Source organism: Daphnia magna, linkage group LG2, assembly GCF_020631705.1.
Source record: "Daphnia magna isolate NIES linkage group LG2, ASM2063170v1.1, whole genome shotgun sequence".
NCBI lineage: Eukaryota > Metazoa > Arthropoda > Branchiopoda > Diplostraca > Daphniidae > Daphnia > Daphnia magna.
Genome location: NC_059183.1, coordinates 18672272 through 18694549, shown reverse-complemented (window position 1 = coordinate 18694549; position 22278 = coordinate 18672272). Strand labels below are relative to the sequence as shown.

Below are 22278 nucleotides of genomic sequence, written 5' to 3'. Positions count from 1 at the left end.
TTTTTTTGCGTTTGGGTAGGAATAAAAGGTCTATTGTTAAAATTTAAAATTTGGCTAAAAATGAAAAAGTGGGAAGGGCGTAGCCACTTTTGTCAAAATCTGCGAAAAACAATATCTCTTGAAATTCGACAAAAATTATAAAGTATAGTCAAAATTGAACGCTGATTTCGATTAAGTTATTGGTTTTCTCTTTAAACCAGCGGTTTTTAAGATAAATGAAAATCAAGTGCTGTTAGCGCACCAACTTTATTTTTTGTTTTTTACCTTTAGTTAAAAAAATACAAGACCAATGGAAAAATAAACTTGATTTCCGTGATTTTCATTCAATTCTGAATCGAAATCGTATATTTTAAGCATTGCATTTTAGTCATCGGTTTTCTCGTTAAACCAGCGGTTTTCGAATTAACGAAAACAGTGCTGTTAGCGCACCAACCTAATTTATGGTTTTTAACGTTTAAATAAAAAACTATAAGACCAATAGAAAAATAAACCTGATTTTCGTTATTTTCAATGAATTCTGAATCGAAATCATGTATTTTAAGCAAAATTTGAAATTTGGCCAAAAATGAAAAAGTGGGAAGGGTATAGCCTTCCCACTTTTGTCAAAATCTGCCAAAAATGACATCTCTTCAAATTCGACAGAAGTTTAATGGTACAGTCAAAATTGAACGCTACTTTCGATAAAGTTATTAGTTTTCTAGTTAAATTGGCGATTTTACTTTTCAAATTACCTGTACAGCGCTATCACTGCTTCAGCGCCACCTGTAGCAAGTTTTGGTACTAGAGTTCCGTGGCTTAGTGCTTTTCATGTCATCATTCATCACACTTTCACAACTCAGGTGGTTTACATTAAAAAATGTTCACAGTAAAGCTTATGATTTAAACTCTTTTACTGGATGGATGATTCGCGTTTGCGCATATGAGAAGCTAAAAATTCTACTGATTTAAGACAAACAAAGCAAGCTGGTAGTGGATATAGCCTTGGAAAACAAGTTGAGTTGGTTCTTTGCTGTATTACTTTTTTACATGAACAACAACATGTCTATCAGGTAAATAAATTTCTTTTATGATTAATTTAATGATTCATCTTATAAATTGTGCAATCCTGAGGTTGGCATTCAAATTTCCCTTGTGAAAGCTTCTGTCGGAAGTTAATTAGATTTTTTTAAGTTTCCAAATAAAAAGTTTTGGTGTATATTTTCTTGTATAGTGTATAGTGTATATTTCTTTGTATAGTTTAATAATGGCAGCTGTTTGGAAAGGGTTGGGTTGGTTGAGGAAGGATGTTCTGAAACCGATAACCACTGGAAGTGTGTCCAGAAATTGCCACCACCATTTACATTCTGTCACATTGAGGTATTCTTATAAAGAGATGTAAGTGTATTACTGGGCTACCTTCTTTTATGTGGCCTGTCTCCCCTTGACTCATAATAATTAGTAGGTCATACCCCTGCTGTGATCAACAGTGAATTTATAGGGCTCTGACCAGAAAGAGGATGTGGGGGTCCTCAAAGCCCATTGATGTCATTGGAAGTTGATGATGCTACCCACTAATCTGAATCAAAAGTTAATTGCTCCTGGAAAAATGTTCTTTATCTACTGCTCTTCTTCTGTCTTCTATTAACCAAGAACTGGGGCCAATTGAGTCCTTAGCAGGCATTGTTACAGGTTTTTTTATCAGATATTATCATAATATTGCTGAATCACATTGGCCATGATGATTGCCTAATCACAAGGTAGTGGGATTCCGATTGTAATTTACGTGAATTACTTGAATGTTTTGTTTTTTTCCATTATTTTCATGTGTACCAAGGAGTGAGCTCAACAGTCATCTTTCAGACTGGGTTTCCACATTTGTGTTTAAGATATTTCATCTGATTGGTGAATTCTTATGGGTTTCCAGCATAATTGATGTTCAGGACTGCACCATCCACAGTATGAACAGGCCATAAGTAAATGTGGAAGCATATTTAACTCTTCTTTTTCTATATATGCTGCTTATAATCTTCATTTTTATCACAGATAACAAATGTAAGGTGGTGTTAATGGAACAGCCATCAAACAGAACCATAGGCATCACACTGTACCATACCTGGAATTCATGACATTGGTGTATTATATTTTCAAAATTATAATAAAAAGTATCTTTCAATTCCAGAGCGAAGTTAACGAAAGACGCGTGGTGCCTGTTCAAACACCTACAAAACGAACAAAAGTGGGATTGCCTGACTTATTATTTACTTTATTATATTCACACTTCCATTCTAATTTTATATTATCTGTTCTCGATGCAGGTTACTAATTATATTGTGAAGAAACGGAATCCTTATTGATGCCGGGTTTTCAAAGTGGGTTGCGCCTCGACTCCTGCTGCATATTTTTAAGACATCTAGAGGAGAAATAATCAACTCCGAAGAATTTTCATGGGCATGTCAGCTGTTCCGTCAGCTGTTCTATTTCGCGTGGCGTCGGACTGAGGATGGATGCTTAAAGCAAACCTTCTTGAAATTTCACCACCGATTTCGTGTGTTTTGAGCTGGATATTGTTAATTCAATCAATGCAGAGTTGTTAAAGGTATTATGACAAAAAATCCATGTAAAAAAACATTGTACCGTATTTAATTTGAATTTTTAAAGAAGGAACATGGCTTGGCTTTGCTAGCACGTTTTTTCCTCTTCGTTAGTCTAATGCACCCATTTGGTACCATAGTTGATTATAAAGGAAGTAGTTCTTTATGATCTTTTTCCCTATCTAGATCTCTTAGGTTCTTGGAGGTGCCATTAGGTGATTTAGAATTTATTGTTAACAGTTTAAGTTTTTGTAATTGTACTTTCAGGTCTTCGGGATGTACCTGATGTATTGTGGTGGCAGCAGAATCATTCTGTGACAGAAAGGAATGCCACCATTGTTCTGTTGTCAGTTTAATACAAGATTTCCAGTATTACTCTTGCATTGGTGAATTATTAGCTCACATGCAAGAAATGAAAAGTTCAAGATTATTTTGGTCTTGACATTGTTCTTTACTGACTAGTCGAGTTTGTCTCATTGTGAAAGTCACTAAAAAATTAAATCTGTAAAAATCCTTTGACAATTGGGGTTTATTCATTGGGTTTATTTTTTGAAAAATAATAAATTTCTTTATTGGATTGTAAAAAAGGGATGTTTATTGACATTCTGAATCGAGTGGTCGAGATTTAGTGAAACAGATTGATAAAAGGAGTTTTCAAATTAAAAGTTTTTATAATTAAAAAACATATTTATTGTTAAATGAAGTATAAAATGAGGAAATTAAATTTGAATTGTTTTTATTGTCCCACCTCCACCCAACAATTCCACCACTATTTTACATAACACATTTCATAAAAATTACATGCATACACAAATATACAAACACATATGCTAAGTTAACCCGTTGGCTGCCAGGCCATGCAACCCGTAGGTTGCTTAAACTACAGTTACTACACATCGCGTCCTAAGGATCCCCGACCAAGATGGGACTTGTCCGAAGACAAGTCCGGGCTGGCACGGTGATAGAAACCATTTCGGGAATGCACACCCCAGGAATCTATCACCACACCGACAAAGAGAAGTCCCTACTGGTGCATTGCCTACAGCACCTAAAGGCACAAAGCCTTTAGGTGCATTGGCGACTGTTCCCCCCATGGTATAGACCATGAGGCAGAACAGCGCCCAGTCCCTACAAGCTACAAAAAAAATGGGACGCAAACGGGGTGGCAGCCAACGGGTTAACTTAAACACTACAATGCAAAACAAAACAATACCAGAGCGACGTTCCACTGAGGCCTCCTTCCGACGCCGTGGGCTGTCTGCTGAGCTGCACCTTTTTTTTGTCCTCTTTTCCGTGTAACTAAGCCATGGATTTTTTCTATAAAAAAAATAAATATTTTAGTATTTTAAAATTTCACGATGCAATACAGAATAGAACTTACGGATAGATGGATCGAAGACGGCAATGGGATGAAGACAGCGATGAGGCGAAGGCGGAGGTGAAAGCGTAGATGAAGATAGCGAGCGATGAGGCAAAGGCGACAGCGTAGATGAAGACGGCGATGAGGCGAAGGGGACAGCGTAGATGAAGACGGCGATGAGGCGAAGGCGACAGCGTAGATGAAGACGGCGATGAGGCGAAGGCGACAGCGTAGATGAAGACAGCGATGAGGCGAAGGCTACAGCGTAGATGAAGACAGCGATGAGGCGAAGGCTACAGCGTAGATGAAGACAGCGATGAGGCGAAGGCTACAGCGTAGATGAAGACAGCGATGAGGCGAAGGCTACAGCGTAGATGAAGACAGCGATGTGGTAAAGGCGTCGAAGAAGACAGCGATGAGGTGGAGGCGTAGACAAAAACAGTTCTAAACAGATAAAATTAGGCAAAAAGAAGTAAGCGTTCTTAGGTGGAAAATTAAATTTTTCTGATACAACGATTATAAAGTCAGTTTAACTTACGTACGTGATCCACTGGTGTCGAAACTGTCGAAACACCAGTGTTTCTTAGAAGGAATATTAATATTTGCAGTCATATCACAGAATTTTTTGTTACAATACAGCAATGCTCCACAAACCACAACATGGAAGCTTAAAATACCAAAAGGTGGTGATGGTCTCAAAACCTATGCATATTTATAGCTGGCTAAGTAACTGAGAAGACAGCTTCTGGAAGAGTGATGGATTGGTAGATGTTTGAGTATGGAATGTTGACTGTTTGATGATGGAAAAGTGGATGTTTCCCAACATATAAGGATATGCTGCACTCAACAGATGAAAAATAATGATACACTGTAGAGCGAACAAATAAACAGTGTAAAATTTAGGTAATTGTGTTTTAGTTTACTAAATTGTGTTATAGTATACCTTGTGTGTTTAGAATCATGACCTCGATAGCAATGAAAGTATGATGTCTAGTACACAGTGGCATGCAGTATGTTAATCCTCTCACTTTGCAATAGCAAGATGACAAGTGGCAGAAATAGCTTGCCCAAAATCATCTGATTACTAACTTGATTTGATGATGACAAGGTAAACTGTTACATGAAGGAAAAAAATCAGTGTGAAATGTTTGTCACCCAGTACAGACAGAACAATGGATTAACTCAATTAAAAATAGCATACCACTTTTTTTTTTTTTTAATCCTTTGAAATACAAAATGTAGGGAACGTAACAAATGTGTAAACTCACTCACGCCCATAATCACATAGCAATTAAGGATGACTAAATTCGTTAAGTAGTTGAATTTTCAACCACTAGATGTCTTTTCTGTAACTCGTCTATCGGTCGGTAGATCGGAGTTTTTTATTATTTATTTTTGTTTTTTTGTGTAATCAAGTTGTTATTTGTTATCTGGGTCTTGCTGACATTTCATTACATAATGCTCGCTATCTTTTAGGGGATCTCAGTTTTAGAATTTGCTACAGAATTGGAAGGAATCATCTTCACTCTCACATCACTAAAATCTGAAAAATTCTTTAAATGTCGTTCTATAGGAACGCCGTATGGTTTGCCAGAGGATTGAGGGATTATACCAAGTAAGAATGTTTTCTAACACCTAAATGTGTTTTGTGTTTGTATATATAATATTTATGTGTTTTTAAACTTAATTTTAGAGGGGGATATGAGTCAGCTAGTAAGAATTTTAACCCTGCAGACCTCGATCTGAATGTTGATTGTTCAGGAAAGTCGTACATGATTACCGGTGGCAACAGTGGCATTGGAAAATGTATTGCTTTAGACATAGCCAAGAGAGGAGGAACCATACATCTTGTATGCCGTAATAAAAAAACCGCACAAGAAGCACAGACCGAAATTCAAAAAGCATCAGGGAACAATGTAAGTTATTTTCATCTTGTAAGATCAAGTTAAATTTATACATCATAAACATGTATTCTTTTCAGAATATCCATATTCATTCACTTGATCTTTCTGATTCCAAAAGTGTGGTTGAATTTGGTAGGAGGTTTGTTGAAAGTGGAACGGAATTGAATGTTTTAGTAAGCTATGATAATAGTAGTTTGTAGATTGTTGTACTTACATATTTGGGTAACAGGTGAACAATGCTGGCTGTATGATAAACAACAGAGAAATAGATAGCAATGGAAATGAAAAAAATTTTGCAACAAATACTTTAGGGACCCATTTGCTAACAACATCCCTTATTCCTCTGTTATCCAAGTATAAAATCAAAAGACATTAATATAAGAGATTTGTGTATAATAATTATGGTTTCAATTAGAGCTCAGCAACCCCGAGTGATAATTGTATCCAGTGGTGGGATGCTGGTTCAAAAGCTGAATGTCGATGATTGGCAATTAGAAAAGGAAAAGAAATTTGATGGAACCATGGCCTACGCTCAAAACAAACGACAGCAGGTTGGAACCAATGAATGTGTGGTACTTCTGTAATGGGGTTTATTATCACTCTTTGGAATTGTTTAGGTGGTAATGACGGAGCAGTATGCCAAACAGTATCCAAATATTCATTTTTCGGCGATGCATCCAGGGTATTCTTTTTTTAATAAAAATTTACCAGTTGTTTTAAAAATCACGTTACTAATTCTTTCTTTTTTCGAATGTAGGTGGGCTGATGTAATCACTATTATTTTTTTAACAAATCCAAAAAAATTTTAATTCATATATTTTTATGTTCTTAGACTCCGGCGGTTCGATCCTCGATGCCAGAGTTCTATGAGAAAATGAAAGACCGTCTTCGCACCGCAGAGCAAGGGAGCTGACACGGCAAGCTGGCTGGCTATATCTGAAGCGGCTTTACAATTCCCATCTGGTTTGTTTTTTGAGGGTGAGTCTATTAATGATAGACTTAAAGAGATGCAAACTTTTGGGACGTAAAGGGATTAACAGTACAATATGTTGGGTAGTTAGAAGCAAGTGAAAGTCGCTGTGATGGAGAAAGAATCCGATTAAAGGCAGTTGTTAATTATGTCGTAATTTTTTTCTTACAGATCGCCATCCTGTACCAACTCACTTACCATTGGCGTGGACGCGCTCAACAAAAGAAGAAGAAGCTAAGTTCATGGCGAAATTAGTTGCCCTAACCGAACAATTCACGAAAAACTAATCATAAAATATTTACGAAAAGCCCAGTGGGCTGAAAACTTAAACTGGAAGAAATGACACCACATATATTGTGTCATTTCAGCATTTCAGGGTTTAACATCAATCCAACATGGGCATGTTTCATTCAAGATTACAAGTATTATACTCGACTGCTTTGTTTCAAAATTAATTATTAGAATAAGCGGTCACTGATCTTGGTGAAAGAAGCCGGAATGTCTTCCCCTATTCAGTGAATGGAAACTGATGGCCAGTCGATTTTACAGATAGTTTTGTAAACCTTGTAAAAATAACTGGATCTTAGTTTTATGAACCACAAAAAAAAAAAATAAATCATCACCTACCTTTCAATTGCGATATTCCCGACTCTCGAGGCGGTTGATAATCTGTTCAAGTTGTCTTTTTGCCGGACCTTCCGGAAAGTTACTCATATCGTAATAAGACGGGGCAACCTTAATCAGCCATTCCGCTGTGAGGAAAAATGATTATAAACTTTGTCAAAATTGGACGAATACATTGTCCTCTGACTCACGTTTGACATCGGTGCAGGTTCGTATATAATTTTTAGTGGTCAAAACAAATTCGTTGTAAATAACCCACTCCGGTTTGTGGTCTAAACACGTAGAAGGGTGTAATTGTACAACTTGGTTATCTTTTATAGTCTGGTAGTGTCCTGTGCGTTCCAAATGGGCAATCTAAGTAAAACGAACAAAACTTCAGTAAAATCATTGTTGATCGGAAAAAATAGAAATTTCTTTCTACCTGCATGAAAAAACCGCTAATGAGCGCTTTCCGAATATTGAACATAGTAGTCTTTTGAGGTGAACTCCGTGGAAGTTCGCTTTAGATTGAAACGATCCATTATGCGGGAAAGTTGTTGCCGCACATTGTCTGCCGATTTCATTGAACGGTAATTTACAAAATTATCGTAACACCACTGGGGAAAAAAACGAATTATATTATCAATTGGTTTGAGAAAACGGACTAAAATAGTACCTGTGGGTCTTCCATGTTCTGTTTAAATGCGTGATAGACGTTCAACATAGTTAAATGATCACCGTCGATGTGCGCAAAGCGCATCTTAGCTTCATCCGCAGCTTTCTTTGCTTCCAGGGGGCGCATGAAGACTTGTGGGACTGCATCCAGATGTCGGCAATGTAGAGCAATCCAGAAAGTGAAGTGATGGCAAAAAATTGGAGAGAAAAAGAGAAAGAGACGGAAGTGGGGCCCCACATTTCAAGGAGACCAAAAAATGGGAAGCCCGCGCGTCCCGCCTTCATGTTTAGTTCTGTTCACCTAGCAAGAGGATACAATAAAAGAGCCTATCCTTTCTACTCCTTTCTATACCCCTAAAGTGTCCACACTCGGTGACTGGGAGAGTACGTTAGTGTCCTTCGTCCTAGAAGGAACAACTCAAACCCACTGACACCACGATTAAAACGAAACAACAGATAATGCTAAGCAAGCTACCCTATGACCTCCAGTTATGAAAGTTCAATTGGCATAAAATTATAGAAAGATACATAAATTCAATTACGCCTTACCGGAAAGCATAGCAGTAATAGAAAGAATTTCGTTGGAGCAATTGAATTCGGTAGAGGCAATCAACATTTTGGCCAGTTGAGGATCTAAAGGAAATTCCGCCATGATAGCTCCCAGTTCCGTCATATTACCATCGTCATCCAAAGCTCCAAGATAATTCAGTAACTCCAGCGCTCTCATCAAAGTCTCAGGAGCTGTAGATTTTTAAACGTTAGAGCCATATAGAGAGTGCTAAAACTAGAAAATAGCACCTGGAGGATCCATAAAATCAAAATGGACTAAATCGTCGATGCCCAATTTTTTCAGATTAATCACGACGGATCCCAAGTTAGAGCGTAGAATTTCTGGATATGTGTTATCTTGCATCTCTTGTTTGTATGCCTTCTCGGTGTATAGACGGAAACACTTTCCTGGTCGAGTACGACCGGCACGACCGGCACGTTGTTGGGCTGATGCTTTGCTGATGGGAGAAACCAGTAGGGACTCAACGCGGATGCGAGGATTATACACCTGATAAAGCAACCACCAATATAGTGTTAAAAAGACTAATTATTCTAAAAGAGTTTGAATTTTACCTTCTGTTTAGCAAAACCAGGGTCAATAACGAAAACAACGCCATCAATAGTAAGAGAGGTCTCGGCAATATTCGTGCTAATAACCACTTTACGACCGATGGCACCATTGGGTCTGACTGGTGGAGCTGACTCGAAAATCCTTTGCTGTAAATTTGGGGGCAACGTGGAATACAAAGGAATACATTTCATTTCTCCTACTTCAGGTCCCAGGTTGTCAATTTCACGTTTCAACCGCTTACACGCTTCATCGATTTCCTGCACGGCATAAAAACACATGTAACAATTGATCAAATATCTCACATCATCAAATGCTAACCTCTTGACCAGTAAGGAACAGAAGAACATCACCAACGATATCTTCACACATATGAATCTGCATAACCGTGCGAATAGCAGCCTCAAGATAGTCCCGTTCGGGTTCTGGTGTGTAAAAGATTTCAACGGGATGTGTCCGACCGGGAACATTCATCAGTGGGGCGTTGTCGAAATAAGACTGAAACTTTCCCGCGTCGAGTGTTGCAGACATGATAACTAATTTTAGATCATGGCGCTGTTTAATGACTTCCTTTAAAACACCCATAAGAATGTCGGTGGCAAGTGTGCGCTCATGAGCTTCATCCAATAAGACAATTTGGTATGAGTCTAACAGCGGATCTGACATAGCCTCACGCAACAACATACCGTCGGTCATGTACCTAAAAATACACAAAATTATGTTTAGAAATAAAATTTTGAACGCACAAATTTTCAGTACTTGAGTATAGTTTTAGGTGAGGAGCAATCTTCGAAACGGATGCTGTAACCAACTTCTTGTCCCAAAACAACGTCCATTTCGTCGGCAACACGTTGAGCCACGGACCTAGAATGAAAACAAAAATGGTAAAAATTGTCAGAAATGGTGCTTCAGAACAAAAAAATCTAGTACATTGCAGCAACTCGGCGTGGTTGAGTACAAGCAACTCCTTTTTTTACTCCTAATTTCCGAGTAAACTCAGCAGACCTGTCAGAAATCAAAATTAGTTAAAATATGGGTCTATTAGAATGTAATAGTTGCTTACCATTGAGGAATTTGAGTAGTTTTTCCTGATCCTGTTTCACCAACTAAAACTATAGTTTGATTGTTTTCCAACAACTCGAAAAACTTGTCTCTATATTCCCACACAGGAAGTGCAATCCGTTTCCGATAAATGTCATAGTACCTAACAGAGGTTTAAGAATTAACAAAATAGTAACAAAATTTAAAAAAATATCTTGTAGATGACACATACTTCTGTGTGTAGGGTAGACCTGTAAGTGGATTTAATGTTAGTCCTGGCTTGGCTGCTGGTACAGTTGTTGCCGAAGAAATGTTGGGCTTTGTTTCTATAACATTCCTAGAAAAAAAGATTGTTGAAAAGAATTTTGTAACACAACAAAAAGACTTGTATGAACAAATAAAAAACCATAAGAACAATGGCTTAAACTTAAAAAATATACAAACACACGGCTTACTTTTCCTTATCAACGTCATTATCCCTATTCCTTTCACCAGATGCTCGACTACAACGAAAAGAAAATCGTTTTTAAGCAAATGAAAAATGATTCTGTTTAAGATGCTAAACTGCACCATGCTTGTGCATTGTAGAATGATAAAATTATGGATTTCTCTCCAAAGCGTGCTATGGTAACTAAAACTTACGATTTTTTACTGAGCTTGTCATCGACTTCAATGCGCCTTTTAGACATTTCTACAGATGAAGATACCAATTTGACGATATTTTGTGAAGAAACAAGTGGAAACACGTTTTAACAGACACGTTCAGAGTTCGTTTGGAGTTTGGACAAGTGCTTGCAGACGCTACTAACTGCTTGCAGAGGTACACGTTAATAAAATTACGCTAGATGGCAGCTTCTTTTGAGGCGCGAAACGCGAGATTCACAGTTTTTGCATGGTTTTTGGTTTAGCCAATGAAGTATAACAGGACCATTGCACGAGAGAGCTTGAGCTGCGGCTGTTTCGTACGAAATCACCAGTATGCTTCGGTATTTGACAAGCGCTAGTTTACTGACATGTCAAATAGCGGACCGTACTGGCGTTTTTGTACCGAATAGCCGCAACGCCATCTTTGGACGGTAACACGCGTAGATCAACTTGTTTTGCAGCGTGACTAGCTGACTACTCCTGGATACTTCATGTTTTAGCTTATTAGGCATTGGATGACGTAACAGCCAAAAACTTTGGCCAGTGAAATATTTTGTGAATGTCACGTTTGGGTTCGCATTGTTTTTGCGTGCGAATTTTGACAAAACTTTAGTTGTGATACGGCCAAATGCGTTGTTTGTTGGCACATTTATGTGGGCAGCCCATGGTCACCACCATGATAAGAATTGTTCGCGGAAAAACTCCATCGCTCATAATTTTGCAGGTTCACAACCTCAGAACCCAGATAGTTGGACCGATTATGATGTGTTAGCTAGTAGAATGGTTATTAAAATATTAATAATAATAATATACAATGTTTATTGTCTACTCCGTTAGAAGAATCTCTATCGATCGATCAACTCGAGCAGCCAGTTGGTAAAAATCTGAATTACTTGTCCTTTATAAGTAATGTATACTGTATGGCGGTCGCAAAACTAAAATACGGTAAACAAAACCCAAAAATTAAACAAAACCGGTAAATGTTAAACGATTACTTGCAGTTTAGCTAATTCGTTTGTATTGCTCTTGTTACGTAAGAGATTGGATTGGACAGATACGCTATCCAAGTTTAATGACCAATAACTGACAAAATATTTAAGAGGTGTCAGAATGAATAGAATATGAGGAATGTAAACAAAACAAGGAACTTCTGTTGTTCACAAAATCACAACTCTGTTTTTAAGAATTGCAGGTTGCACCATTAACGTTTCGCTAAACTAGAAACCAGATGATGAGTCACTGCAGAGTAGGAAGGGTCGTCCTCCTGATATACCTGGTAACAACAATTTATGAAGATAAAAAAGAAAAACTATGGTGGTAGGCAACAGGCACCGCTAACAAAAGATGTTTCACTTACTTTTAGAAAATTGTGTTCAAGCAAATTGGCTGCGGTTTCTCTCTGCTTTGGATCGTGCTGGAGAACATGGGAAAGAAACGCTTGGCCTTCCTCACTAAGCGTAGGTGGCGCGGGAAGGGACTTCCCCCATACCAACTTTGAACATAATAGCATAATTGGATTCTAGCTCGTACCACGGTCTCTGCAAATGTGTAAAATATACGATGATGGGTTTTCCGAATATCCTTGTTGAATCGTATTACTTTTCCTGTCGCCATTTCTATGACGACACAGCCCACGCTCCAGATGTCTGCTGCACGCCCGTGGCCCTCCGTCATCGTATGCATAAAAACCTCTGGAGCCATAAACGCTAAGCAAACCCACATTATAACGATTAATCTTGCCATTCATAGGGCTGTATCAAATTCGTTTACCTTGAGTGCCAACAAAGCCCTGAAGCTCACCGAACATAGTCGTTTGTGATTTAATTTTGGCGGCACAACCAAAATCGCCCAATTTCAAGCAGTTTCCAACGTCAGTAAGGAAAATGTTGGCTCCTAAATACAAGTTACAGATTAACTCGCATTTATTCGTCATGGCGAACGTCGGCAATTGTACCTTTAATGTCTCTATGCACGATTCCATTTTCGTGCAAGACGGTGACGGCCTCGAGAAGTTGGCGAGTGAAACGTCGAATGAGTTCTTCAGGTAAGCCTGTTTCGGTCGAAGCAACCAAATTTTCCAAAGTCCCCTCCGGACAGAATTCCATGAAGATAATCATTTCTTCGCGATGAATTTCCAGGCCATAGTAACGAACCAGATGCGGGTGATGTATCCCTTCGAAAATATGCAATTCATCCACTACACTGCGGATGGTCCGATGATCATTGGGTTGTAGTGCAATTTCTTTCATAGCCATGAGTTCACCCGTTTGGTTGTTGACCGCCACGTACACCTTTCCAAAACGGCCTTGTCCTGACAATTTTAAAAATACAGAAAACACGAAATCAACTTGAATTTCTCGTAACTGAAATAGCTATTTCTAGCATAATGTGATGGTAAATATAGCCTTTCTTCTACAGAGGGACCCAACTGTTAGGGAGACGCAAATAGCTAACCGAACGCTTTCGGTAGCTTCCCGCTGGCCACGCTCGGCTGTGGGCTGGCAACCCAGCGTGTTGTTTAGGCCCATTCTCGTCAGAAGAAACGTAAATAAGTAACACAAACATCTGGCGTTGTCGACTGGTTCGCCGTTGGTTGACGTACTAGACAACCTTTGAACTGGCACCGAGAATCTTAAACAAAATACTCGAAATAGTCCGCCAGACCATCAACTCAAATGACAAGACAAAATAAGCGATGAGCGTCTATACGCATGGAAGACTGGCCACAACATCAAGGAGAAACTTGAAGCTAAAAGGGTGTGCGATTAGTTGGGATTCGGCAGTCCCCAAGATGGGTCGCTCCTCTGCTGCGCTGGCGTGTCACACCAGCAGCGGGGCAATACATTTAGCTTTGCTATTGTTTCTTTTCAGTGTCAATATCGTTGGAATCGAAGCACAACACGATGAAACCGGGACAAGTTCTGAAGAAAGTCGAGTTGATGTTGTGGATCACGAATTCGATACGGATGACGTGCGCAGACTACGGCCTTTCAACTTGATCGCTCCGCGACCGGCTCGTGAGTTCCAGAATAAAAATGTTTTCAGAGTAAACACATAACGTAAACAAACAAAAAAAATGCTACAACTGTCTCTCACAGCGAACGTTGTAGGAATTTCAGCCACGCCCACAACTCCGACATTGGCTGGGGGAATCTTGAATGACGTTGAACACGAACCAGGATTAGTATGGCCGACGGTGACAATGCCAACGGCTACACCGCCATCGGTACTTGTTCCAAATTTCAAACTTTCAAAGCCAAGAGAACTGCATATGGGATCTTTTCCAGGTAACCGGCGGAGGAACTGCGGACGAAGCTGGGCCATCCTTCGTCACTGGCCGTATAATGGCTCATCTTCAGCGCATTACTGAACGGATGTCGTCGGTTGAATCTTTGCAAATACAGACATTACGCAAACTAGAGGGAATTGACTATCGGTGAGTGCCTTTCCATATTTATCCCATGATCAGAATGACTTAAACGAAACTATCGGAAAATCAGTTTAACGCGTGTCGAAGTACAAATGCAAGAACGGGGAGACACGGTGCGCAACCTGGCGGCCGACACTTCCCGACGACTACAGCAGTTAGAAAGCGATGTTGGGCGAATCGAAACCCTATTGGACGTCGTGCGCGATGAATCGATTGCTGTTCGCGCCGGCCAAACTGAGCTCAAACATATTCTAACGAAATCAGGCGGGGCCCATATGTCAGCTAGAAGTAAGCAACAATTCTCGTGTTGGGGCAAGACAACAAGCAACGATAAAAAAAAAAAAAAGGGAAAATACATAGTTGAATTAACAAATGTGCAATTTTTTAAGTGACAGAAAGCGAAGTTCCAGCCCCGCGTCTTCAAGTACTTTTGGGTGGAATGAACAGCCTTCGAGCGACGGCCAATGGTTTACGGGAGGAGCTGGCCCTCATTAACAAGAACGTCAGCGTTCTGGCCAACTTGACGAAGTAGTTTCTTCTTTAAAAAATGAATTAAAAAGAAAATATTAATAGTAACAATACACTCGCTAATGTTCAATAATCTCTTGAGGACTTTTGAGCGACGCAGCGAGGATTTCGCCACAAAACAGGATATACAGCGTGGAATTACAACTCTCAAGAGCCAGGACTCTGCACCGGCCAGATCTCTCTCTCACTTTATACAACCTAATGGCGTTTGCCTTTCTCCCGGTAGAATTATAACTATCAATCGTTGAAGATAATTCCCAAACTATCTGAAATTCGTTCAATCTCACTTACAGAGCAATCAACTTTCCCGCGTGATTGCCAGGATGCGCTCAGCAAAGGTGGGCGCCATTTACAGTCAGGCATCCAGCGAATTCAACCATTTTCCTCGTCGGCTCCTTTTTTCGTTCAATGCGACATGGAAACTCGTGGAGGTGGATGGACAGTATGGCATTCGTTTTCGGCTATTTGATGACAAGGGCTTATCCCCTACCCTCTCTCTCTTTCTCTAACAGGTCATCCAGAATCGATTTGACGGCTCAATAAATTTTCTACGAGGATGGTCCGACTATAAACATGGATTCGGTAACATGGCTACCGAATTCTGGTTGGGTCTCGAGAAAATCCATATGATTACCAATCAAGGAGTGAGTTGACAACTGAATAACGGATATCATTTACCACGATAACATCATTTAATTTCCAAAAGGTCTACGAGCTGTTGATTGAGCTGACGGATTTCGGATTGAATCACGCCACGGCCCACTACACCGCCTTTGCTATTGGGTCTGACACCGAAGGTTACGACATTCGAATTTTGGGAACTTACGAGGGCGATGCGGGTGATTCGCTTTCCTATCACACGTCGATGAAGTTCTCTACGGCAGACAACGATCAGGATCAATGGTTGGACGGCAACTGCGCCCGTGATCACACCGGTGGTTGGTGGTACCGAGGGTGCGATACAAGGTAGTTTTGATTCTTAATGCTAAACATGGCACATTAAAAAAACACAACTCTACGGTAATATTTAGCAATCTAAATGGGCAGTATCTGAACGGCCCAGTTCCCCAAGAGTTTGAATATAAAGGGATGTACTGGTACGACTATCAAGGACCTCAATACTCTTTGATGAGGTCCAAGATGATGATTCGACCCTACTTCAACGCCGTGGGACTCGGTGCAGTGACTGGAACTACTGTGAAACCTCGATCTCCGCAAGTGCCAGCCCCACCTAGTAACCAAGGTAGACTCACTTTTGGCCCAAAATTACCAAATCAGCAAGGCCAGAAGTCAAAGAAGAAAAAAGAAATGGAGCAATGATCCGCCATAAAAACAGAAGCTTTACAACTGCCAACCGGCTGGCCCAGGTGGACAACGCGAGACGACTACCCCCTCTAGTCTTCTTACTTACAAACCTAACTGGGAAACCCAAATTTAACATTAAAATACACAGCACCCGCCAGTACCTGAAAGGTCATATCGCGTTTGAAAGGGTTTAATAATCAAAAGCTTACCGATTTTGACCCCACGTTGCCATGAGAACTGCACACTTTTAAGCCGGATATGCCATTTCGCTTCTTTAGTTTGTCGGGACACGCGCCCAATCAATGTAGCCTCCTCCAATGCAACATCACGCGCTGATTCGATTAGGTCTATGGAGCGGCCTACGCGCTGCTTCCACGGCAAAATGTCATTTGCTAAACAACGAATTCAATGGTCAATATAATTTAAATAGCTACTGAGAAACACGACCTTTATTACCGGAATCCCTTCGAGGTAGAGTAGAAAACGAGATAGACAGTTCTTCTCTAGAAATATTCAACGACATCTTTCTCGACATCATGGGGCTTAAAGAAGGCGAAAGGGAGTCTGCTGATAAACTGTTTGGGAAGACCGGCACTACGTTAAAAAAAAAAGAAACGTGATTACATCATTACATTTACATAAAGTTACTTCTCATTAGGCATACTCGAGCTTTTGGAAAACCGACGGATAGCTGGAGACAAAGATTGCGTTTTGGAACTATGATCCAGTGAGCCAATGACGTGATGCACACATTGGCTGACTGATTCTTTCAGTCGGCAAAACTCTTCATCGGAGAGATGGTAAGTAATGTCCGATTCGCAGGCGGTAACAAGAAACTCTAGTCCCTTGATGTTCCAGAAAATTTTTAATTTATCCCGCACATCGAACTCCATCACGAAAACATACCTGGGTAGCCCATTTGGGTCTAAGTCCACGGCCGCGTTCACTATATTTCACAGTAAAACTCATCCATAGGTTAGCCAGTTTGACCACATTGAGAGCTAGCTCAACGTTTGGTTTTCCAGAAACGAGACGTAAGACATCTTTGTTGAATTCGAAACCCAATTTGAAACAATGGCGAACAACTTCCTTCCATCGGCTTATTAGTGGTGCCTGTTCTACTGGGTCTAGAAGGTGTACGTTCAAAAACTGGATGTTGCACTTATTAATCACATCTTCGATGGATTGAATAATAGTTTGGCTCAAGTAGATAACTTCATTCTATGAAAAATAATGTCACTGAATACTTTTGGTTGATTTAGCATTAGCATCCCTATACAACCTTGAGTTGAAGGAGGGATTCAGCAACAACGTAATTCGATGGCCTATTCTCGTATCTTAATTCAAGACCAGGGCCGAGTGTCTCCTGCACCTCGCGACGCCTAGCCGACAGATGAATAGCGTTGAAAACAATAAGCAGTAACACTTCTCGCTGGACATGAGAACGCAGGATTGCATCGTCTCTGAGGTTCTAAGAAATGTAAAAAGGATGTTACACCTAGAACTGAGTATTCAGAAAAGAGGCATATGTTACATGAATGCGGACTGTTTCCCCCTTCCACAGAGTCTCAATTGTTTCGCCATCGCCAGTTTGTGTCTGAAGTAGTATCATATAACCCTCGTTTTCTAACAAAAACATAATCAGAATAGGTTACGTATCAGTGGCATAAAATGAACCTTCTTATACCTGCATCGTCTTCACTGGTTTGAGAATAACAAGGAAGCGATTCTTCCTTATCGTCGCTGGACCGCGGAGGTGGCTCCGATCGAGAGGAAAGATCCAGAAGACAATGCAAATATTCTCTATGACTTCGAAGGCTTTCTAGAAATCGAAAAAAGAAAATGTTAGAAGCAATAGAGGAACGAGCTCATGATTCTACAAACGTGGAACAAAAACTGCATAGTTGTCATTATGTGGTAAAACTAGAAGGACGTGGCCAGTAATGGCGAGACGTTCCAGGAGTTCCGGAATCGGCACATTGATATCAAATTCAGCTGCTACTTCCAAATCTCTTCGAATCATTTTCGTAACTGAAACCGCTTTCAGACACTGGTCACGGGCTTCTGAAAGAACTCGTTGAATTCGCCGCAGTATAGAGAGTGCCATGTCCCTTAAAGAAGCATATCAATGCACCGCTATTCTTAAGTATTTAAACAGCATATAAAGAAATCATACTTTTCCGAGCGCTCATCTGTCTCTGAACCGCTAGTGTCTGATTGGAATTCCATACGGCGACTGATTCCGTCACGCAAGTATTTACCCGTTGAGCTTAACATCGAGGAAGCGATTGCACAAAATGAGTTGCCAGCCAACATTTCGCCGCCGGGAATTTCTGAACACACGGACCGTGTGAAATTCCATTCTGATTCCAAGACATTCTTCTGTATTGCTTTAGTCGGTGATCCCATGCAAACCCATCGTTTTAGATAATCTAGATAAACCTAATTGAGATAATAAAGAATTGTTGACTGAGAAATGAATACAAGGCTACAACGCGTTTGAACGGATTGCACTCACGCTTAGTGTTAACTTCAGAATATCATTGAATTCCTTTTCTAAGGCATTATGCAGTGATACATCATAATCAGTCGGCATAACCGAATGCACATCCCTTCGATATTTTTGCTTGCAAATTACACCCACTTTTAGTCCTTCCTGTGTTTGGGAAAAGAAGAAATGTTTTGAATCGTCGAACATTGCACTTTGTAAATCATACCTTGAATTCCTGCATCAATTGGCGAATACTGAGTGCGGACGGCTCAGCCGGTTTCTGTTCCAAGCGAATGCATAAAGATTCCCTGATGACATCCATTGGCATTCGGCAAAGAAAGAGGTAGAGGGTTCGATACTGAGGCAATTTTAACGACTGGATCTCTTCAGACCAGGCTCCGTAGCGACGGAGTTCCCCGAGTTCCAGTGAAATTGCTTGACGATCGCCCCCCGCTGGTTCTGACTCTTCATACAAGTAAGGAGACGTGGAGCAACTACTACCCCTATAATGATCCGGTTTCAATAACGATTCTTTTGCTCTCATCATGCTGACGCGATGGATGATGACGATCCAACTGGAAAGCAATTACAGGTAGGATTCATTCTCAATGAACTAACTTTCAAAATCAACAACGAAACATACCGGAGCATTTTGCGTAGCCCTTTGCTTTTCAAAGCTCTCTCGATATAGTGTCTGTAAAGTAAACGGCCATCTGGGGTCTCCAGTCCTCCAGATTTGTAAGATTCTGACTCTGTCTCGGATGTTGCACCAAAACTGTCGAGGCGTAAATGCTCCGGCTTGGAACAGGGAATATATGCATCGTCCCTGTAAAGATGATGTTCCGTAATGTATTCGTGCTTGAGCTCGGCGTCGGCTTCCGCTGTCATTCCAATGTAGAGTTTAATATAATGCGGAAAATCAGACCTAACAAAGTAACTGACGCAGGTCATTTCCAGAATATTCGCTCTTGCAGGATTCTGTTGGGCTATCTTCCATGTGATGATGGTCATTTATTCGGTTGGCGGCAGACGGATCATGTTGAATGAAAAATTGAACTCGCGATTTTTCTCTTCTGAGTGGTCTCTTTTTAGTTAAAATAATCGGTGGGCTTTGCATTTCATCCCTGTTTGGTCTATTATATCCATCCAATTCAGGAAGTTGATGTCTTTCCTTGTCGATATCGATTTCCTCTTTGGCACTGTCTCCTAAAGGCAAACCAAAATGGGAAATGATAGTAATACGAGCATTAAGGTGGCGGAAATCTTTTAAATAAAAGAAGCCCCTTGTGCATATACCATCGTCGATTGGCCATGCTGGCCACGTGGGCCAAGGAAGCCCTTTCGAGCCAAGGGATATGAGCATATGACCGATGATATCGATCTTCAGTTGCAGCAAGCAAGTCACGTTGTACCAACACAGAATTGCCTTGAGCCGATCATTAAACTCTGTGCTGCTGTAAAGCGGATAATCGAGACCCAATGCGCGGCCAGAAGGGTAGAGCTCCTCCACGATCTCCAGTTCTTTTAGCAACGCTGAAATTTCGTACAATGCTTTGCTCTGGTTGAGAGAACACGTCTCGCAGAAAGCGTCCAAACAGCCAGGGCATTCCAACTACGTGGACATTGAACGAGGCAAAATAAAAAATAAAAAACAATAGATCGGTAAAATTGGGAAGAGAACTGGGTTACTTACTGCTTCCTGAAACGACCCAGAAGCGCTGAACCGCGAATTATTCGACGAAGTGGGGTAAAAAGGTTCGAATCGATATTCCATGATTCTCTTTAAGATATCAGGAATTTTCTTACGTTGAACATACAGATAGTTATCCTGCTCTTGCGGAGTTCTGTCAGATATCCAAGCCTGCAATTCCAACCACAAGAGATCTGCCCCGTCCGATCAAGGATTTCCAGAGCAGTCGTCAGTTCCTTCCACAAGCGGATTATTTAAACTGTAATGAAAAGTTTACCTTTTAATTCACTCTGCCACAAAAGTTCTTCTTCACTTTTTTCTTGAGCTTCCTGAACGGTTGTTTTCTCCGTGGTACTAGACGATTTCATAAGATTTGTAAAATAATTTTGGAACTCTGTCCGGCTCTGGCATGATATGATTTGCTTGCTCTGTTGCAGGGAATCGGTTTTCTTCACTTTGCGCGGCAATTTGATTAGACGGGAACACAAACTCATGAATCGATTGCGACTTTCAACCTTGTTTGGAATGAAGTTGGATAATTACATGTCGATAATGAACACCTTCGTACATACCTTTATCCCCTGATTGCTGGGAGTATTAATATCTGAATTCCCTTCATCTTCACTTGCATAGCCATCCAAGAATGCCGATTCCCCCATACTCATGGGTCCTTCATTGTCAGAGGATGTGATCCATTTCAGCCTTCTTTCAGATACTCTTTGTTTGCTGGTTTCTCTTTGTTGCCATCTGTGTGTAGTTGATGTTGCCTTCTCCTTTTTATCTTTTTCTATTTTCTCAAGTGACAATTTGGGTGAATTCAGTATCCTGAGCTCTCTCCTTTTTTGCATTCCTTTAATATTTTGTCGGCTAGGTGGTGTACACGAATACTTGTTGAAAGGGTGAATCGAGCTCATCCTCAGAAGCAGAGGAACTCTCTTGGCTATCCGAGCTTTCAAAGCTCACCTTTGTCGCTGCTTTACTTCTCTGTTTGGGTACATCCATATCTTCTTTTCAGGGCCTTCTATAGAAATAATAAAACACTGATTTACTAGTCATAAACCAACACAAAGAGTTTTATAATCCTGGTTGTTTATACTTAATTCCAGGTGACAAGATAAATAGTTGTGTGGGAAACTAAAATCCAAAGCTGTTCTATTTTCATTCTTTAACCACAATGTCGAAATCTCGGCTGGCCGTTTATCTCCTTAACCACAAACACCGGGTATGATAAGGCAAAAACGACCGTCAGATTCGATAGATTGAGGCAAAGGGCGGTGAAACGCAATGAGGCGCACAGAAACACCCAACTGGACTGCAGTTTTACCCGAAAGTGCACTGTTAACCATATGCGTCAGCAACGACATTGCGACGTTAGCAGGCTATCTAGAAGCCGTAAGAATGTTTTACTGCAAAGAAGCCCAATAAAATACATCCAGGAATCGTACGACAAAATAACGTTACCTAGGGCCGATGACCTTCAGAGGTCTAAGGTACTTCAGTTGACGTCTGCTACTTTATTACTGTTAACAGGTGTTTGTTTTGCACCGAAACTTCGCTCGACTCGAGTGCTTTCCACTGACCGGGCAGGTTGATCGAGTGAAACAAATAACTAAAGAAGGTGAAACTATAATATACCATTACATAAATGAGAGACTGGTAAAGATACATAAAAAAAAAAAAAAAACAGACCCCTATTTTTACAAGAGCAGCAAAGCAACAAAGCCTTCCCTGCCTTGCAGGTATTTGTATCTGACCCTCCCATTGTTCTCAATTCTTATTTGTTCCAGAATTATTAACCACCATACCTTCTGTAGTTCGCGAGTCATTCCAAAGGTGAGCTAGTTACTTATCCCAATCTCCTTGTGTTTCAATCGCAATGGTTGAATCAAATCAGAAACCATAAAACGTTGACGTACGTGACTTTACGAGGTTGCGTACCCCGTAGAATA

The 22278-nt window shown here is 40.4% G+C and overlaps 5 protein-coding genes and 2 long non-coding RNA genes across 20 annotated transcripts; 4 read left to right on the top strand and 3 right to left on the bottom strand.

The window, feature by feature from the left end:
* The first annotated feature begins 700 nt into the window (after positions 1–700).
* LOC116915753 lies at positions 701–2945 on the top strand. 13 transcript variants are annotated; one of them, XR_004390273.2, is made up of 6 exons: positions 705–839; positions 928–1049; positions 1237–1736; positions 1814–1952; positions 2023–2215; positions 2295–2945. It is a non-coding gene; the product is annotated as an uncharacterized LOC116915753 (long non-coding RNA). The 13 variants fall into 13 exon arrangements; XR_004390276.2 differs by having other exon boundaries at positions 707–1049; positions 2295–2575; positions 2638–2945; XR_006643667.1 differs by having other exon boundaries at positions 708–1049; positions 1237–1374; positions 1439–1736.
* Positions 2946–3289: 344 nt separating this feature from the next.
* Positions 3290–4542, bottom strand: LOC116915752. Its single transcript, XM_045169299.1, has 4 exons — positions 4473–4542; positions 4298–4374; positions 3952–4223; positions 3290–3887 (listed from the first exon to the last, which is right to left on the bottom strand). Exons 1-4 carry the CDS (start codon positions 4540–4542, stop codon positions 3446–3448), a joined length of 861 nt encoding a protein of 286 aa, XP_045025234.1. The 3' UTR covers positions 3290–3445.
* Positions 4543–5324: 782 nt separating this feature from the next.
* LOC116915322 (dehydrogenase/reductase SDR family member 12) lies at positions 5325–7239 on the top strand. The gene is given in 10 exon segments (XM_045169939.1): positions 5325–5545; positions 5624–5846; positions 5912–6007; positions 6064–6188; positions 6250–6385; positions 6452–6516; positions 6592–6601; positions 6667–6738; positions 6740–6812; positions 6976–7239. Coding segments are annotated over 10 exon segments (972 nt in total). The 5' UTR covers positions 5325–5489; the 3' UTR covers positions 7092–7239.
* LOC116917028 (putative pre-mRNA-splicing factor ATP-dependent RNA helicase PRP1) lies at positions 7130–11065 on the bottom strand. The gene is given in 16 exon segments (XM_032922378.2): positions 7130–7367; positions 7432–7556; positions 7620–7782; positions 7850–7888; positions 7890–8024; positions 8084–8223; positions 8632–8823; positions 8881–9139; positions 9205–9459; positions 9521–9899; positions 9959–10063; positions 10130–10204; positions 10263–10403; positions 10473–10577; positions 10696–10743; positions 10883–11065. Coding segments are annotated over 15 exon segments (2205 nt in total). The 5' UTR covers positions 10930–11065; the 3' UTR covers positions 7130–7367; positions 7432–7434.
* Positions 11066–11218: 153 nt separating this feature from the next.
* On the top strand, positions 11219–12462 carry LOC123470153. The gene is made up of 2 exons (XR_006643672.1): positions 11219–11609; positions 11723–12462. It is a non-coding gene; the product is annotated as an uncharacterized LOC123470153 (long non-coding RNA).
* On the bottom strand, positions 11881–22273 carry LOC116917026 (mitogen-activated protein kinase kinase kinase 4). Its single transcript, XM_045169936.1, is given in 26 exon segments — positions 11881–12158; positions 12243–12353; positions 12355–12423; positions 12485–12591; positions 12656–12778; positions 12840–13196; positions 16358–16540; positions 16605–16742; positions 16813–16993; positions 17055–17369; positions 17431–17619; positions 17683–17774; positions 17836–17970; positions 18033–18259; positions 18325–18590; positions 18667–18804; positions 18866–19214; positions 19283–19520; positions 19582–19845; positions 19936–20251; positions 20333–20523; positions 20607–20844; positions 20902–21369; positions 21426–21712; positions 21791–21938; positions 22135–22273. Coding segments are annotated over 23 exon segments (4641 nt in total). The 5' UTR covers positions 21244–21369; positions 21426–21712; positions 21791–21938; positions 22135–22273; the 3' UTR covers positions 11881–12086.
* LOC116917029 (fibrinogen C domain-containing protein 1) lies at positions 13634–16308 on the top strand. Of its 2 annotated transcripts, none has more exons than XM_045169938.1 (10): positions 13634–13902; positions 13984–14111; positions 14173–14321; positions 14386–14603; positions 14711–14843; positions 14926–15065; positions 15137–15285; positions 15356–15487; positions 15550–15809; positions 15875–16308. In XM_045169938.1, the coding sequence occupies exons 1-10, from the start codon at positions 13677–13679 to the stop codon at positions 16161–16163; spliced, it is 1824 nt and encodes a 607-aa protein (XP_045025873.1). In that variant the 5' UTR covers positions 13634–13676; the 3' UTR covers positions 16164–16308. The 2 variants fall into 2 exon arrangements, with proteins under 2 accessions (XP_045025873.1, XP_032778270.2); XM_032922379.2 differs by having other exon boundaries at positions 13635–13902; positions 14705–14843.
* Positions 22274–22278: the final 5 nt, after the last annotated feature.

What these genes read in the sequence shown, in the direction of transcription:
- LOC116917029 (XM_032922379.2), top strand. Translation starts at nt 13,677, where the DNA reads ATGGGTCGCTCCTCTGCTGCGCTGGCGTGTCACACCAGCAGCGGGGCA. An exon ending in GATCGCTCCGCGACCGGCTC is followed by an intron (nt 13,903 to 13,983) that starts GTGAGTTCCAGA and finishes TGTCTCTCACAG; the next exon opens with CGAACGTTGTAGGAATTTCA. An exon ending in CTCGTGGAGGTGGATGGACA is followed by an intron (nt 15,286 to 15,355) that starts GTATGGCATTCG and finishes TTTCTCTAACAG; the next exon opens with GTCATCCAGAATCGATTTGA.
- LOC116915752 (XM_045169299.1), bottom strand. Translation starts at nt 4,542, where the DNA reads ATGACTGCAAATATTAATATTCCTTCTAAGAAACACTGGTGTTTCGAC. An exon ending in TTTCGACACCAGTGGATCAC is followed by an intron (nt 4,375 to 4,472) that starts GTACGTAAGTTA and finishes TTATCTGTTTAG; the next exon opens with AACTGTTTTTGTCTACGCCT. An exon ending in TCGCTGTCTTCATCTACGCT is followed by an intron (nt 4,224 to 4,297) that starts GTAGCCTTCGCC and finishes TCTACGCTGTAG; the next exon opens with CCTTCGCCTCATCGCTGTCT.